This window comes from Macaca mulatta, chromosome 14, assembly GCF_049350105.2.
Source record: "Macaca mulatta isolate MMU2019108-1 chromosome 14, T2T-MMU8v2.0, whole genome shotgun sequence".
NCBI classification, from domain to species: Eukaryota; Metazoa; Chordata; class Mammalia; order Primates; family Cercopithecidae; genus Macaca; species Macaca mulatta.
The window spans coordinates 125136429-125154510 of record NC_133419.1 but is presented as its reverse complement, the minus strand read 5'-3'; the positions used below and the strand labels follow the sequence as shown (position 1 = coordinate 125154510).

Sequence of the window (18082 nt, the reverse complement as noted above, 5' to 3'; positions counted from 1 at the left end):
AAGGTAGGCAGGAAGTTTGGTTGGGTCAAAGGGGTAGGTTTCAACCTAGGTGCCTCTCCACTTCAACCCACCAGCTCCCGATTTTTGGTTTGGCCCAAGGAGACTTGTTCAAGTTCCAAGCGGAGGCCTTGTGCACCCAAACTCCCTCCCCCGGCACCCTCTGAACACTTGGACATTCCTCTTTATTGTTCACATTCCAACCCAGCACAGTCACATGCACACACGGAGATTAAAAACCTTTCGGCCACAGCCCCAGGAGCCCGGCGGGGGGAGGGGGGGGAAGGGCGGGGCCGACGGGGGCGGGGCGGGGCCGTGGAAGACTCCTCCTACCGAGCCTCCCAGGCGCTCGGCGTTTGCATAAACAAGAGAGCTGGAGAGGCTGCCCTCAACAGTGCGCTGGGGAAAGGGGAGGGAACGTGACAGGCAGGTGTGGGATAGGGACTTCTCTTCCGGTCAGAGCAAGGGGCGTCCGAAACCATAAAAACACTTTCCCTTCATCTCACCCCAGATCCAAAGTCCTGAGGCTAGGCTGGGGCGGGAGTGGCACGGAGATGTAGGGCGCCCCTTTTAGCTGCGCACAGAACGAAAGAACTTGTTTTTTCTTTAAGTGAGTGTACTTGGGTGACGCTTAGGGCGCCCTCCGCAGTGCGCGCAGGAAAGCGCACTGAGGCTGCGGAGGCAGAGCTGCATGCTGGGTGTGGGGAGAGGTGGGCGAGAAGCAAAAGAAGGAAGATTTGGGAACGCATGGTTTAGGGTGGGGTGGAGTGGAAGGGCAAATGGGGACCATACTAGACTGCAGAACTAACTAAAAGGGCACGGACTCAGCGACTCCGCGACGGAGCCTGCCTGGGTGAGGGAGTCTCTGGGACGCAGGGGGCTCCCGTAGCTGGCAGGTTGCTGGGCAGGAGGGGGTCACAAACACGGCAGGGAAGTCTCGTCGCTGCGAAGGGAACGCGGCATCCATCTCTCCTCGGGAACTGAGGACAGAAAAGGTCTGAGAACCTGCCCTCTCCCGCCACTTCTTCTTCCCCCTCCTTTCCCCCTTTCAGTACCAGGATTCTTTGGGCGGGGAGTGCCAGGGGGCCTCAGTCACCCAGAACCCCCCACCCCGAGTCAAAGCGCTGAAATGCGCCCCGCGGCAGGTACGTGTGCGAGCCGCGATGTATTTCTGCCCCCCGGCCGGGCTTGTGCAGCCAAATGGGATGGCTTTGCATATGTATGTCCCCGTCGCAGCCTCGGGGGTCTGGATGTATCAGAAAACCTGCAGGGGCAGGGTGCATTTTCCCCGGCTGGGAGGGGTGAGGACGGGCAGAGGAAAGGGCTAGGGATTCCATCCTTTTCTCCTACTCAGGCGTCCCACCCCGCCGCCTAGGGGCCGTGTTCATTACCTTTGAAAATGCTCAGTTCTTCTTCGGTCCAGGGCGGGGCAGAAAGGAGGATACAGAGGGAGAAACAGGTGAGCTCCTGGAATCCGCCCAACCCTCAGCCTCTAACCACCCACCCACCTCCCATCTCGGATTCCTATCCCCCAACCCTTGGCTCCCACCACGCCCCCTGCACCCCCAGCCCGCCCTTATTCTCCCCCTGCTCCTTCTGGGGAGGGCTGGGAAGGGCAGCTGTCAGCCTGCCGGCGCGCCGCCCGCCTCACCTGGCCTAGTCTCCGCTGGGGCCGCCGCCCGCGCCTCCCCGGGCCACCCCAGCTCCGCCAGGCCCCCCAGGGCCCGGGCCCTTCCGGCCGCGCTCTCCGCTCTTTATCTTCTTCCGAGCCATGTGGCCCCGAAAACTCGCCTGGATTTTGGCGGCGGCCGCGTTGGCGCCGGGGTCGTCCAGCGGGATGTCTAGAATGTCGTCGTCCGGCTTGGAGCAGGCGTTCTCCTGGGGGCGGAGCAGGAGGGTTCTTGTGGGGTCACTGTGTCTTGATCCGCGGGAGTGGGGTAGGAAGAGCCCTGAGGGACTGGGACTATAGCGATACGGGGGTGGGAGGTGCGGGGTGTCGAGCCTGGAGCAGGGCTATGGCAGGGACACGCACTGGGGCATGGGCAGCGACAGGCGAAGAAGGTTCAGGGCCAGGTGGACAGTCATGTCTCAATTCAGGAAAGAGAAGTGCAGGCAGGACTGGGTGTGGAAGAGCCAGGCCCATCACCAGCACCGAGTTAGGGGTCTGCAGAGCTGATTGGAGGCTGGTTTGGAGCAGCAAGGAAAACAGCGGCAGGCACTCCTGGAGTGGCCGCCTGTCCCCCTGCTCTCAGAGGGTAACTCCAGCTCAGAAGGACCCAGTCTGAGTCCAGGGTTTTCCATGGAGAGGGTGGAGAAGCCTCAGTCCGCCAGCCCTCTCCCCAGTAGAAATGCAGGAATCTCACAGCTGGAATTGGGGAGAAGTTGGGGATACTAGTCAGTGAGTCAGCCTCCCCCGACCTAAGACAAGAGGCCCAGAGATTGTTTTCCCATTGACTCTTCATTTTCCACTGCCCAAGGATGAACTCAGACACAGGAGATAGGCGATGATTTGGATGAAGTGATAGAGAAAAGTCTTCACTCCAAGGAAAAAAAAAAAAAGAAAAGGAAAGGAAAGGAAAGGAAAAGACCAGCAGGAGCAAGAAGCCCTCCCCAGGGTGTGCTTATGACGAAGAAAGGAATTATGGTGATAACTACCACTTAAGCACTTATCTTGTTCCAGGTGCAATAACAGTGTTTTACAGGCATTATTTTATTTAGTCCCTCAAAATAAAGCTATTACGTACCCTTTTATGATTACCCCTAATAAAACTAATGATTAGACTGTTTAAAAACCTACCTGGGTCATAAAGACAGTTACCAGTGGACCCAAGATTCAAACCTTTGTATTTCAGAGTCAGAATATATTTTTACCCCTACTTTTTAGGACAAGCAAATGCAGCCCAGTCAACCAACCAAGGTCTACCATTTGCTATAGGTGTGTGGCCTTCGGCAAGTTATCTCATCTTTTCCTATCTCAGCACCTTCCTCTAAAATATCAGGATAATATTATCTACCTCTATGGGTTGTGGGGAAGAATAAACAGCATGATATGCATAAAGTCTCTTGCACAACCTAGCTGCTCAATAAATGGTAGCTCTTATGATTGTCTTAAAAATAACATTAAGTTAATGTGAAATAGTTGTTTTTGCAGGCCAAAAGTGGTCATATAATAACAATTTCATATGGTTCAACCTACTAATAATTAGGCCCACCTCTATGCTTCAAACTAGGTTTCTGTTTCTCTGATAGCCTGCCCTGGTTGAAAGTAGAAGGGGATGGGGGATTGATGGTATAGATTGCAGAAAAAAGGCTATGGAATGGAGAGGAATTCAGCCTCTGAGCCCCTTTGTTGCTTAACATTACTTGCAGTATTAGCGTGGGTCAGGATGGGGATGGTTACTATGAAGTTAGAAGGACATTTCTCCTTTGATCTGGCTCTCTGGCTTCTAGGAATTTGCCTCCTTCTTTTTTTCTTTTTTTTTTTTTCATGAAGTCTTCCACTGCTTTGACTATCTTTTTCTTCTAGGACATGAGATGACCAAGGTTTCACATAATAATGGTAATTCAGTTCTGCACATTCGCTCTCCCTGCCATCATCCATCCAGTTCATAGAAGTGGACAGGATATGAGCAAGGCTTCAGTGATCACTGTCCTAGCCAGATTCTGCCCCAGGGGCACAAGCCTTAAACTCCAGATGCCCAAGCCCCGGCTTAAAAATGGCTCCCCTCACCATGTTTCCCAAGGTTAGCCTCATTTCCTCGGCTTCACATTCTTCCATTTGTGCTCAAGATGCCCACAGTCGATTTAAACACAGGTAAAAGGAGTTACATTTTGGTAGAAAAGCCAAAGAAAACAAAAGTTACAAAAAGGCAGGTATGGTTGTGGAGGGGCCCAACACAGGTCTAGAGTGCTCAGAAAAGACTCCTTTGGAATGTTTTATTCTTAGAGCTCAAGTCTTTCTTGGGATATCCTCAGGGAACAGTAAGGCTTCTTCTCAAAAGAGGGTGACAACCATAAAAAAGAATTCCTGACCTACCTCTCCTCCTTGGCCTCGCAGCTGTGGAGGAGTGGGAAGGTTGAGTGGAAGAAGGGATATCTGCCTCCAACCACGCTAGACCCGACCTGCTGTCACCACCCGCCCCAGCTGGATCCAGAATGGAAACCTGGAATAGCAGGCAAAGCCACCCCCGACACACCATGTTCCTCCCCAGAACCAGCTCCCTCTCCTTCAGCTGAATTGTCAGGACACAGCTGCCAGGTTGCCAGTCCACAGGTGGAAGTGGAAGGGGATTAAAAGGACCTGGGAAGAGGTTCACTGGTCATGGTGTCTGGCTAGTGCCTTCCGAAGCTACGGTTGTTGGTGTGTGCCTGAGAGTTCCATAGAAACTAGGGACTTCTGGGAGGGAGAAGGAGGTGGAAGGGGCCCTGGTCAGCAAAGCAGGAGCCAAGGCTTCTAGTCCCAACTGGGCACATCGCTTCATTTCTGAGAGTCTCATTTTCTTCAGCCACAACTAATGAAAAAAGTCTCCTTCAGCTCCCAAATCCAAATAGCTTTAAGGATTTCCCCTGCTTGCTGCTTGTTATATGTCAGGCCCTGTACTAAGTGCTTTGCACATATTACCTCATTTAATCCCCATTTTGAGAAGTCAGGAAACAGCCTCTGAGACATTTTGTAACTTACCTAAGGTCACTCAGTTGACAAATAGTGAAGGGATGGATTCAGTAGCCTCTGCTGTTAGCCATTGCCTCAGGGCAGGTAATTATTTCTATGAATTCAGCAGGGCCAAGCCAACTAGACTAAGCAAAAGAAATGAGTAGGATCAAAAAAAAATGTTTCTTTCATGTGCTTTTTCATGCGCAGTGAATGCAGGGAAAGTCATATATATATGGCTATGTAAATCAGCAACTGCAATAGTTGAATCAACAGGAATAAAAAACCATTCCTCTGTCTCTTAAAAAAAAATAGGCAGATCTGTTTTCTTCTTCCTCATTTCTATTTGAGCCTCTGTACCAAGGAGAAATGAGAATAAGACAGGACTAGATTCTTCCCAAACACCAGGTGATGCAGTCAGTGAGGAGAGCTCCAGAATCCAAGAGGAAGAGGGACCTGCCTCTAGCCCCCAAGAGGTATGCTGTTCTTCCTACACATCGCAGCTCCCTCCCAGCACTGAGTCCCGCCCTCCACAGAAAGGGGAAGAAAATGCCCCCCCCACAGCCCTGCCCTTCCCCAACCCTCCATCCATCACCCTTTCTTCTTCCTGTCCTCCTGCACAGTCTGATATTGGTGCTCTCTCTTGCTCAGCCCTAAGCCCTGCAGATCTCTAGGACAGGGCATGACTTGGGAAGGCTCCTTTGCACAGGGTGCACTGGAGGAGGTGCCCCAGGCCCTCGGCCATGGAGATAATTGTGTATCTGCTTCTTCTTTACCTTTTGGGTGGGTAGCCTTTCCTTGTTTAAGGGACACTGACTCGAACCATGTCTACTAATCCTTCAGTATGGTTCCCTGGGCACTCAAGAGCAATAGTTCCAGGAAGGGACCCCCACATCCTACTCTAATTACTACTGCAGACACAGAGGAGACCAATTCCATTCCTTCCCTGGCCTCCTGGATTCTTTGTTTACTCACCTCTTTCCAATGACCATGTCTCCCACTTCCCCTTTCCCAGCAACACTCCCCTCTCATCCTCACCTCTCCCCTCCCCCCAGCTCATTTCCCAGAACCCACCATCCATTTATCTTCTCTACTTTAGACAACACTGCTGGAGGAGGGGCTTTTCCTCAGTGGAGCCCAGGAACCTCCATGAGGAGCCCCTTTCTCCCTTCACAACCAAAAAATTGCTTCCTGTAGAATAACAAGCAGAGGGAAAAGGCTGGAAGGAGATATGTTATCGGGGTGTTCTTCAGGGGGTGGGACTGTAAGTGACTGACATGTTTCTTTTTCATACTTTTCTCTAGTTTTTACATTTTCTATTATGAGCAGATTACTTTTATACTCAGTAAATATTTAGAGGCGAGGTTAAAGCACAGCTCTTCGAAGAACACAGGGCTACGTTTGAATCCTGCCTCCACGCTTAGGAGTCATGCTTCCTTGGAAAAATCTAACTTTCTAAACCTCAGTCGGCATGTCTGTGAAATAATACCTACCTCACAGGGTTGTTGCGATGATTAAATATAAAGTGCTGACTGCAGGGCAGGCATTCACAAACTGGCGACTATTATTGAAACTAATAGGAGTTAAAATCGCAGCAACCACCACTTGCCCCTAAGTTTTCTCTGCCTCTTTGTACCCAGACATGGGAAAGTCTCACCTATTATAGTACTGGGCTATCCTTTCCTTCCAAAGCTCACTTTTTTTCCTTTACTGTGCCATAAGGTGGCAAAGTCAGTAACCTCGTGTATCATTAGCTGGTTGACTGAATGACTGAAAATACAAGGACTTTGGAATAGTCTTTCTCCAAGTGCAGAGGCAAAAAACAAATACGCAAACAAATACATTTCATATACGTATGACCACTGTACTCTTCCAGTGAGGCAGGAGCCAGGGCCTGTGCCAGGCGCTTTCATACCTAGTCACCTTAACAGCAACCCTCTCGGGCGCTGGGCACTTGCAGTACCCCGGTTTCCGCGTGGGCGCTGACAAATTGCAGACACTTCCTTCCCTCGCCAGCAGGGCTCTCTCGCGGTCACTTCACCCAGCCCCTTCCGAGCGAGAAGGCCTTGGGGGCCGGGACAACCCCTCCCTAGAACCACCCTGACTAGGCTCTTTGCAGCCAGCATCACTACCGAGCTAACCAATATGGACCAGCCCGCGCTGCACAGGGAGCTTAGGCGATCGTTGGAGGGTCGTGAGAATCAGCCTGTCCGCCCACCGACGGCGGCGGCAGAGGATGGGGAACGGATTGGGGGCCAAATGACAGGAGAAAGGAGTCGCCGCAGTGTCTCCAGGCGATGGTTTCCAGCGTCCCACTGGGGAGGAAGTTCCTCCTGTCACCTAACCTGCAGTTCCCCTGTTGCAGAGCCCTGCCGAGCTCCCAGTCCAGCCCAGGCTGCCTGGCGGATGGGCGCTCAGACGCCCCCGCGAGTTGAGGAGCATTTTTCCTACGGCTTCCAAGTCGGGCGGGCGCCTTCCACCATCCACCACCCACGTCTCGGCAAGGACCCCTTTTCTTTTTGCTCCTAGGTCTTCTGCATCCACTTCCATTCCTCACTCGCCCTTCAGGGCTTTCTCAGGCGTCTCTCGCAGCAGACCCCGCCAAGTGCCCCTCCCCCGGGCCCTCTAACTTACGGTGCAGCAGTCCATGCTGGTGTCGGGGGTCCTCGGCGGGGACCAAGGCTGGCGCAGGGCGGGGGTGGGGTCTGTGTGGTGCCGGGTGGGGGCTCTGGGGCAGTCGGCAGCCAGCCGACCCGCGCCGAACCTGCAGCTCAGCTCTCGGGTCCGGTCTCCCGCGCTCGGCTCCGCTCGCGAATGTAACCTGAGCCCCGCGGCCGGGAAGCCAATCAGGAGCAGCCTCTGGCAGGGTGGGCGGGGAGAAGTGGAGGGAGGACCACGCCCTCTCGCGGCTGTCTCCGCCGCGCTCCCGCTCCTGCCCCAGCCCCTCCGCCTACACGCTTGTATCCAAGCCTCCTACACACTCCATCCTCCCGGGCGCAATCCCCTGGCTTGCTAGGCGGCAGACTGCCAGGCAGATGTACGCCGGAGTAGGCAGAAGGAGGACCCCGACACCCCTAGCACAAACACCCACATCTGGGCACAGCACCCCCTCCCGCTTATAGAAAACCACGCACCCCTCACCCACCCCTCCACACTTCCACAACCTAGCAGGAGTCCCAAATATGGCTCCCTCTAACTTCACTCCCCCTCAGTCCGCAAAGAAAGGCTCCCTAAGACGTGCGGTAAAAAGGTCTCATCATCACTCCTGCTACAGACGGAGAAACCTGTTGGTACAACCTGGCCATGGGCATGCGTCCACGCAAAAGCTCACAAGCCCCACATGTCCACATATGATTTTCCCAGGCCGCCTTCCAACATACAGACACTGCAGACACAACCTGCAAAAATAACTACGCAGCCCTTCAGTTTCAGGTAAATGTGAACACCCTGTTGTGGGCGCCCGCGCGCTCACGCACGCACACGGTCACCCAACTCAAGCTGTCAGCACGACATATCTATTATTGATCTGTCTATATGAGCTGCAGCAAACAAACAAAATCATATATGCACAACATCTATTTTTGATGCATTTATATATGGGCACTGACTTGGAAGAAGTATCCTCCTCCCTTTCATACCAGACTCGGCCTAACCTTTTAAGCTACTGCCTCAGAATAAGACAAAAGCTGGCCACACTCGCCCTTGCTCCTGGGAAGAAGAAAAATACCCTAAACCCAAGTATAGAGAATTCGAAGTAATTGGCTCTTGGGTCCAAGATGAGGCAGGATGTGGGCTTCGTGAGAGGCTGGGAAGGGGAGCTATGGAAAGAGCATCTGGGAGGGACAGCCTGCCACTGTTGTGGTCGTCAGCCTCCCCCAACTCGGCAGGGTAGAAGAGCTGGCAGTGTGGCTTGTTATGTGGGTAGGGTAGGCCTTCTCTGAGAAAACTAGGAAGTCTTTCTCAGCTAAGGTCCCAGAGAAGGGAAGGAGGAAAGGATGGCTGCTGCTGGGAGCAAAGGTGGGAAATGCCCTGTGGCTTCGGGTGGGACAGCAGATCCTGAGACAGGTCTACTGTACATCCCCAGCCCCTGGCCATGACCAGGAACCACATGGCAGTGACATGCTTCCTTCCCACCTAGATGTTTGGGCCCGAGGCTCTGCTTGCCAAGGGAAAAATGAGTGGGAGGGAAATGCCTGTGTCCATTCAGGGTGGGGATAAGTTTAGCCAGCTTGCGGGCCCAGGCTGAGCTGGATGCTGGCCGGGATTCCAGGGCTTGGGGTGTAGGGGTGTCTCCCCCAGCATGTTTGGGACCCACCCACTTTTGTAATGAAAAATCTGTTCCCCAATCTGTCTCTGGCACATCCTCCATCTCCCCACCTCCACCAAATGGCCAGATGTCCTGGGAACTCAGGCCCTTTCCTAAATGATGGGCACATCTGTGACCTTAGGTTGTGCCAATTCCTGCTGGACTTCAACTCCAGAATCCAGAGAGGAGAGGAAAGGGGGAAATTAGGGGACAGAGTGGATACCAGGCCTAGACTCTGTGCTTTTCTCTTCCCAAATTAGAGCTGAGGAATTCGGGATTTGGTGAGTTTGCAGTAAAGTCTCCCAAGTTGCTAGGCAACATCCCTCTGCAGACTGCACTGCCTCTGGGCCCTTCTTCCTGCTGGTCAGAACTGAAGGGGGGGGTATCTTTACAACACTCCCCCCCCCACCAACTCCCACACAGGCAACACAGCCCTTCCCTCTTCCTGAAGGACACCTTTGTGTGGGGTGAGGGTGTCTCTGAACACTGGAGGGCCCATAGGAGGACAGATACGGCAACTGTCAGTTCCATCCGCAAAGCAACCATTTCAGCAACAGCCCACTCAGGGCGCCTACGCAGAACTGGCCACAGTGCTGGCCCTGGGGGATGGGAAGGCTCTGAGGTGAAGAAAAGACAGAGAGGAAGGCAGAGCCTGAGATGAGAAGACAGACACTCACAAACTCAAATACCAGTGGCAGGAGCAGCAACACATATGGCCTCATAGAAATTACACACACAGACCCAGAGATGCAGACACACACACTGCCCACACACCCAGAGACACACACCCTGCACGGGCTGTCACCCACTGACATCCAAAGACATGCTCAGCGTGGGCCCCTTAACCGCTGTGGGGCCGGGGCATCCACTAGCCCTAGTGAAAAGTCCCTCTTCTGAGCCTCTAGGTGGCTGGGGTTTGCCAGCAAGGTAGACTGGTAGGACTCAGCCTGTGATACTCAAATAGATGAGCTAGGAGAAAGGACAGATGCAGTAAGGGATGGCTGGGTCTGCCTCTGCAGGCTCTGGTCTTTGGCAGAATGATGCCAAGTTATACTCCCCATGGTAACCTGCCTGGCCTAGGGCCTGGGTGCCACTGGTCAACATTTGGAGTATGACTTACTGGCCAGATGGGCTTAGACTCGTAGTTGTTCTTGATTTTTTGAATTTTAAAGCTGCTCATCTACTGTGTGCAGCCCCCATAGCTACTGAAGGAGAACGGCTGGCCTGGAAAGGAGATGAGCTCTGGAGGGGAAGGGTCAGGTTAGAGAGGCAGCTGGGGCATGTTGTTGGGTGCCGTGGGATGGAACCAGCAGGAAGCACGGAGGTGAGAGGGGTAGGTGAGGGATAGACAAAAGAGAGGATAAAAGATGGATTAGTGGGAAGCTCCTGTGGTCCAATACAGATTCTTCTTGGGACAGATGGAAGGGGATTTGGAGAGGGTTGGTCCTAGTAAGCAGGGAGAAAAAGCCAAGGCATGTGACAATCTATTTGCCAATAACTTGTGGCTTCCCCTCCTCGGAGTGGGCACCTTCTGAACATCACATCCCGGCTCAAGCCCATGGAGGGACTCATAATCAGAAGGGGGCTAGAAAGTAAGAGGCCTGTGCCTTTGGTGGAGCTGATCTGGGGGCTTCTTAGGTCAGGATTTTACCCATTTGAGTGGAGGGGGTGGAGGTAGCAGGAAATTCAGTTTTCTCTGCAAATATTTCAGCTTTTGCTGTTGTAGTATTTTTAGCAACCTGGTTGGCAGAGGAGGAGCCCGGGTACATTTTTAAAGGGGCCTCTGCCAAGCTGGAGGCCTCTTCCCACCCTCACCCCACATGTCAGAAAGGAGAGGGGGAGAAAATACGTGGTTTAAGGGGTCCATTCAAAGGTAGAAATCAGGTTTGCTGGACATTAGGTGACCATTAAGTCATTTTCACCAGTAGTCATTTCGTTCAGTCATTGTCAGCATCGTGATTGTTACCGGCATTATCAAGAGGAGTAAATATTTATTGAACTTCTGCTATGTTCAGGGTGCTGCTAGGGAGGCAATATGGAAGGCTTGATATAATATATTTGCTAAGATGGGGAAAGAACCACTATTCCAGAGTGAGTTCTAGGCTAAATCTGAATAGCACTTTACAAAGTGCTACCACATCTATTATTTAAAGTGGTGTTCTTGAGAACAGTGTGAGGAGGTATTAGTCTTCCTTCCTTCCTTCCTTCCTTCCTTCCTTCCTTCCTTCCTTCCTTCCTTCCTTCCTTTCTCTTTCTTTCTTTCTCTTTCTTTCTTTCTTTCTTTCTTTCTTTCTTTCTTTCTTTCTTTCTTTCTTTCTTTCTTTCTCTTTTCTTTCTCTTTCTTCTTTTTTTTTTTTTTTGAGACAGTCACACGCCGTCACCCAGGTTGGAGTGCAGTGGCACAATCTTAAGCAACCTCCACCTCCCAGGTTCAAGGGATTCTCCTGCCTCAGCCTCCTGAGTTGCTGGGATTACAGGCGCCCACCACAACACCTGGCTAATTTTTTGTACTTTTGGTAGAGAGGGGGTTTTGTCATGTTTGCCAGGTTGGTCTCGAACTCTTGGCCTCAAGTGATCTGCCTGCCTCAGCCTCCCAAAGTGCTGGGATTATAGGAGTGAGCCACCATGCCTAGTCTAGGAGGTACTGTTATTTCTAAACTTTTTCTGAGGAGGAAACTGAGGCTGGGAGAGGTTAAGTGACTTGCTATTTGTCCAGCATTAGATCTCTGTTGAAATGCAGAACTAGGACTAAAACCCAGGAGCTCTGACTTCCAATTCTGTGCTTCTCCTCTACAGTGCTCCTAGCATATGCTAAGCAAATCAGACGTAATCTCTTTTCTCTTGGATGTTGTAATCTGATGGAAAAAGTACATATATGTGTGCATATGTGTGTATAAAATAAAGTAATGAATGATAGATACCAAAGGAATTAAGCTGGCAGTACCTGTTATGGGAGTTGAGGTGTGGGAGAAATGACTGAGAATTTGAAAGGTCAAGGAAGGCTCCCTGGATGATGGTTTGAAGCAAGTGTGAATCTAAAAGTATCTGAGACAGTTATCAGTCAATTTGGAGGGTTCACATTTTGCCAAGTTAAGGAAGCACCTGTTGACATATCCTCAAGAGGTACAGATGACGTGTGCCCGAGGTAGTTGGGTATAAGCTTGCTTTACAAGCTTGTACAAGGGGTACAGCTTGCTTTTATACTTTTTAGGAACATAATACATCAATCAATACTTGTAAGATGTACATTGGTTTGATCTGGAAAGATGGGACAACTTGAAGCTATGGTGGAGGGTGGTGGCTTCTGGGTTATAGGTAGATTTAAAATTTTTCTGATTGGCAATCAGTTGAAAGAGTTATTACCTAAAGACTTGGAATCAATAGAAAGGAAATGTCTGGCTTACACTGATAAGCAGAGTTTTGTCATGCAAACAAAGCCTCCAGGTAGCAGGCTGCAGAGAGAATAGATGGTAAATGTTTCTTATCAGACTTAAGGTCTGTGTTGATGTTAATGCTGGTCGGCTTTTCCTGAATTCCAAAAGAGAGGAGGGTATAATGAAGCATGTCAGACCCACTGCCTTCCCATCATGGCCTGAACTAGTCAGGTTAACTTTGGAATGCCCTTGGTTGAAAGGAGGGGCTTGTTCAGATGGATGGGGGAGCCTTAGAATTTTATTTTTGGCTTACACAAAAATACGATTTAGATAAGTGAAGAGGGCCAGTAGTGGGCAGAAGAGCATTTGAGGCAGGAGCAAATGTGAGCCATGCACCATACTTAGTGTCCCTGTAAGTGCATGCCACCCCAGCCCAGAAGGGCCCTGAGGACAGCAGTCCCAGTCTCTTTCCTCTCACCCAGGGTTTTATATCCAAAGCTCAGTGCTCTGAATTCACCTACAGTACCATAGCCCTGCTCTTCCTCAGAGCTCTAATGCACACCTGCCCCTTGCTTCTATAGAAGTGCCAGGTGTCTGGCTCCTCTGCCTTCATCCTATTTTTTCTAGGCCTCAGATGTAGTTCAAAGCCCTGGATGTGTTAGCTCCTTATTCCTATTTTGCTCCAAATACCTACTTGTTCTTATCTTTCCACCTCCCTTTCCTCAGCTTGCTTCCCCACCTCTCCTAATGTGTGAAAGCTCCTGATGGCTAAGCAATGTGTGTCCCTGCTGGGCCTGCACATCTTGCCTGCAAGCATTAGACCAGCACAACTTTTTAATAACAAGGCACCAACCATTTGAATAACAAATTCTAGAACAAACCTAATAATAAGCATTTCAGTGTTGGTCCAGACAAAGGCCTGTTTTAATTGATTTCTGCAAAAAGACTTACATGACATGTAGTTTTTACCTTATTTCCTAGTCCATTTAAGGACGTTTGCTCCTTTTGTGGTTCTGCTGGATAGTCAGATACAAGAAGTTCCTGGTTTAACCAGCAATGCATGCCTGCTGGACCAAGTGAGATTCAGGCCATTCTCCCCATCATTGTCTACCTCTAGGTAGAAGGAAGGGGGCACTCTTATCCAGGACAGGGATACCCTCATAAAATCATCCAGAATGAGTGTCTCTTGCCTGCGTGTATGTGGTCAGCATGCCAGGCTTACACTTTTCCATGCTGATGCTCTCTGGTCTGACAGCTTGGACTGATGGTTCTAATCTGGATCCACTGGCTATGGCTATGTCATTAATTTGACATCTAGTATTTATTGCTTCATATTAACACTTAAAACACTTTTTTTATGTTAGAAAAGCTTAAACGTAGGCAAAAGTAAATAAAGTAATGAACTCCCCTGTACGCATCATCCACATTCAATAATTCTCAACTTATCATCAAACTTCTTTAATTCATATGCCTTCCGATTCCCCCATTATCATTTCATTGATATATATCTAAGCACGTCTCTCTGAAAAATAAGGACACTTCCATACTTATTTTTAAAGCATCTGTTAATTAGCCTTATATAAGCTCTGCAGGGAAACAGATTAGATTCTGAGGCTCCAGTGTACAATATGGCAGCTACAGTTAATAATACTATATTGTTTACTCGAAATTTGCTAGGAGAGTAGATCTTAAGTGTGCTCAACACACACACGTACACCAAAAATGGCACCTCTGTGTAGTGATGGATGTGTTAACTAATTTGATGTGGTAATCATTTCACAATGTATACATATTTTAAATCATCCCACTGTACATTTTGAATATATACAATTTTTATTTGTCAATTATACCTCAATAAAGCTTGAAAAATATAAAATGAAGGCTGGGCGTGGTGGCTCATGCCTGTAATCCCAGCACTTTGGGAGGCTGAGGCAGGCAGATCAATTGAGCCCAGGAGTTTGAGACCAACCTGGGCAACATGGTGAAACCCCATCTCTAAAAAAAATGCAAAAATTAGCCAGGCATGGTGGTGCATGCCTGTAGTCTCAGCTACTTGGGTGGCTGAGGTGGAGGGTCACCTAAGCCTGGGAAGTCAAGGCTGATTGTGCCACTGCACTCCAGCCTGATAGAGAAAGACTCTGTCAAAAAAAAAAAAAAAAAGAAAAGAAAAATACAAAAACATAGAAAAAAAAATAAGGAAAGAGATTAGAGATGTTGTCTTTACCACTGTAGCCTTAGCACAATATCCAGAACATAGTGGATACTCAATAAACAGTTTTTGAATAATTGAATGAATAAGCAGGAGAATGAATGAATATATGTCAGAGAAAGCAAGCAGTAAAGAAAAGTATATTGCTGTGGTCAGGCATGACCTTCTTTGTAGCAGGCCGTGATTCTCTTAGAGGTCCAGGTGTGTCTTCAGCAAGAACTCACAGTGAGGCTTTAAATAGGGAGGCAGCTCTTCATCTCTCTGAGATTTGGTGTTGAGGCTTCCATTTTGAGGAGCGGAGACAGAGAGAAAGTTGATGCTGAGGTGGCCTCTTTTGGGGAGCATTTGGGAGACAGAACAAGACCGGGCCTGAAAGCCAGGAAGGAGCCACGTCTGTTCCAATGTGTCTAGTTTAATGTCACTCTCTGTCTAGTTCCATTTTATTATTTCCTTTCTTTAACTTGGTTAAGCAATTCTACTTTGTCTTAGCTGTGCTAGGGGACATTCAAAGAAGAGTTATATACTTGGCCTTGGGCCAGAGAGGCCAGGGTGGACAGTCAGCTTGGTGGCAGCAGTCCTTATGGAGGCATCACAAGAGGAAGCAACTTTCAGCCTTTGTGGCCTTAGTGTCCTGTTGCATGTGGAGATTTGTTTCCAGTGCTATTCTTGGAGGGTTTTATTTTTATTTAAAAAGATGAGACATTTCTTTCATTGGGTGGTCTGACATAGCAGATTCCAATTGCTTAAATAAGCTCATAGGCTAATGACTTCTGCCTACCAGGTCAAAGCAACAGCCTGTTGAGTAGACGAAGACCACATTTTCACTGCTGTTTATAAGGAATTAAGGGCCTAACACCTATCATCTTCTCTAAACCAATCCAAGTCAGTCATCTGGGTGAAGATGGTGTTACCAATAATCATCTTCACTGAGTTTTCATATGAGCTTCTCATAGTAAGTGTTGGCATGTTCTGAAGTTTTGGACTTCAGAAGAAAGAAGACATTGACAGGATTGTTCCAGTGGACTGTCATCCACTATGGCCAAGATACAGATGAGTAGATATTAGAAGTCAGCCTTTGCAAGGCCTTGGTGGCAGGCCATGTGCAAGCCAAAGCTTCTTCAAGGGTATTCCCAAAGTGAATGATACTTCACATGCCCCGGACTTGGATCATGACACAGGAATTGGTCATATGAACAAATGTCTTTCTTTATGTAAAAATGAGAGTTTTTTACCCAGATAAGCCCTGGCTCTAATCCTGGAAAGTGATGATTGTTTTGACTTTTTTTCTTCTTTTTGGTCAGACTGAAGCACTGAAAGGTAAAGGATTATTAACTACAAGTTTTTGTTATTCTGTAGTTTGGGTGGGACATTTAAGTTTAATAAGATAGGTACTGAGTTATTTGGGTTGCTGTATTTGTGTTATTTTTGCTTTGTCTTCATGGGATTGTGTGTTGGAGTGGGGTGACTGAGGGGAGAGCTGGAACGTGAGCTGTTTTTGGATTGGGTTGTTAGTGGAAATGTTCTCTCTGCTTAGAGAAAAGGCATGTTTAGAGAGAAGGAAATGAAAGTAAAAACTACACTTCCTTTTGACCCTGGGGTCTTAGGATAACTCTTCCATAGATGTTCAGCGTTCATATATACCTAGCAGAAAGAGTCAAAGGTTTGTACTGCACACAATCCTATCTAGTAGATGTTCTTCAAAAGAGGAAGAATATAAAGCTTGATCCTTAAAGGAGAGACAATACTTTCTTTTTTTTCTTTTAATCGGAAGTCTCACTCTGTCACTCAGGCTGGAGTACAGTGGCGAGATCTCAGCTCACTGCAACCTCTGCCTCCCAGCTTCAAGCGATTCTCCTGCCTCAGACTCCTGAATAGCTGGGACTATAGACACTTGCCACCACTTCTGGCTCATTTTTATATTTTTAGTAGAGATGGCGTTTCGCCATGTTGCAGGCTGGTCTTGAACTCCTGACCTCAAGTGATCCACCTGCCTCAGCCTCTTAAAGTGCTGGGATTACAGGTGTGAGCCACTGCGCCCAGCCTGAAGAAGAGCAAACACTTTCTGTTCCACTCCAGTCCACAGGATGGTGGAGCTATGCTACTTTACTATTTGCTAAACACATATCAGATCATGACAACAAGGTCCTGCACTTTGGATAATAAGTGGGATTGTACAGACCTTAGTGAAACCATCATGGCAGACACTGTTGCTTACCTAGTCAATATCCATGCACTCCCTGTTCTTGCTTGATAACACAACTGCAGTTTTGTTGGGGTGGTTATGGATCCAGACGTGACAATGGGCCATAGTCTAAGCCTGTTTAGGGCTAATCACGAGACACGGATATAGCCAGTGATATACAAGCTGATTTTTGCTGAGAAATCTGAAAAAGCTCCTACTTCCCAGACAGGAGAGGGCACATGGTATTGCCAGTCTCTGTTTCTTATTCCCTCAATACAGAGCTGAAGTCTGGAGCTGTATCAGCTGTCTTATGACCATGAAGCAAAATGTCAATATGATAAAATCATGAGGAAAAAACCCCTCATAATCCTATAGACTTAAGCCACTAACATTCAGTCTTTCTGTAACATTTATATGAATGAGGCTGGACTCGGTGGCTCACCCCTGTAATCCCAGCACTTGGGAGGCTGAGGCAGGCAAATCACTTGAGGTCAGGAGTTCAAGACCAGTCTGGCCAGCATGGTGAAACCCTTGTCTCTACTAAAAATAGAAAAATTAGCCAGTTGTGGTGGCAGGTGCTTGTAATCCCAGCTACTCAGGAGGCTGAGGCAGGAGAATCGCTTGAACCCAGGAGGCAAAGTTTGCAGCGAGCTGAGACTGTGCCGCTGCACTCCAGCCTGGGAGAGAAAGCGACACTATCTCAAAGAAACAAAACACAGATTTATGTGAATGACTCCCTAATATGCCACAATAATACAAGAGATGTTCGAATGCATCAGATCAATGCACCTATCTTTTTGACAAGATAGGGACAGCATGTGGAAGTTGTTTCCAAGGATTCTTTGATAACAGACCCTGAAATGTCTAAGTTGGGATACCTTATAATTCAGACATAAATTTATGCAATCTTGTGCAACCTTGATTTCCTAATGGGTTTTTCTAGCTTGGCTTTGCTTAGCTGAAAGAACCATTGCAGGATTCCAAGTGACTGTTTGTTGTTCCCGTAGTCACACTCAGGCCTTTGTCCCCCGGTCTGTCTCATTATTTCTATCATGTCAACCTCTCCCAGTTGTCCCGTGTCTGGAGTATGGGCTTGCTATAATTTGAATTACTAGTAACTAAGGAAATTCCTTTAAGACAAAGATGAGGACCCAGAGATAGATGAGGACTGGATGGGTTTAGGCATTTTATCTCTTAGCCAAATGGCCGATGTATATTGGTTTTTTTTTTTTAGTTGGAGTTTCGCTCTGTCACCCAGGCGGGAGTGCAGTGGCACGATGGTGGCTTACTGCAAGCTCTGCCTCCCGGGTTCACGCCATTCTCCTGCCTCGGCCTTCTGAGTAGCTGGCACTACAGATGCCCA

The 18082-nt window shown here is 48.9% G+C and overlaps 1 protein-coding gene across 2 annotated transcripts; it reads right to left on the bottom strand.

Annotated features, from left to right (window-relative positions):
• Nucleotides 1-161: 161 nt before the first annotated feature.
• Nucleotides 162-7439, bottom strand: NRGN (neurogranin). 2 transcript variants are annotated; one of them, XM_015115926.3, is made up of 4 exons: nt 7283-7439; nt 1649-1875; nt 1389-1409; nt 162-977 (listed from the first exon to the last, which is right to left on the bottom strand). In XM_015115926.3, exons 1-2 carry the CDS (start codon nt 7295-7297, stop codon nt 1654-1656), a joined length of 237 nt encoding a protein of 78 aa, XP_014971412.1. In that variant the 5' UTR covers nt 7298-7439; the 3' UTR covers nt 162-977; nt 1389-1409; nt 1649-1653.
• Between the last annotated feature and the right edge of the window lie 10643 nt (nt 7440-18082).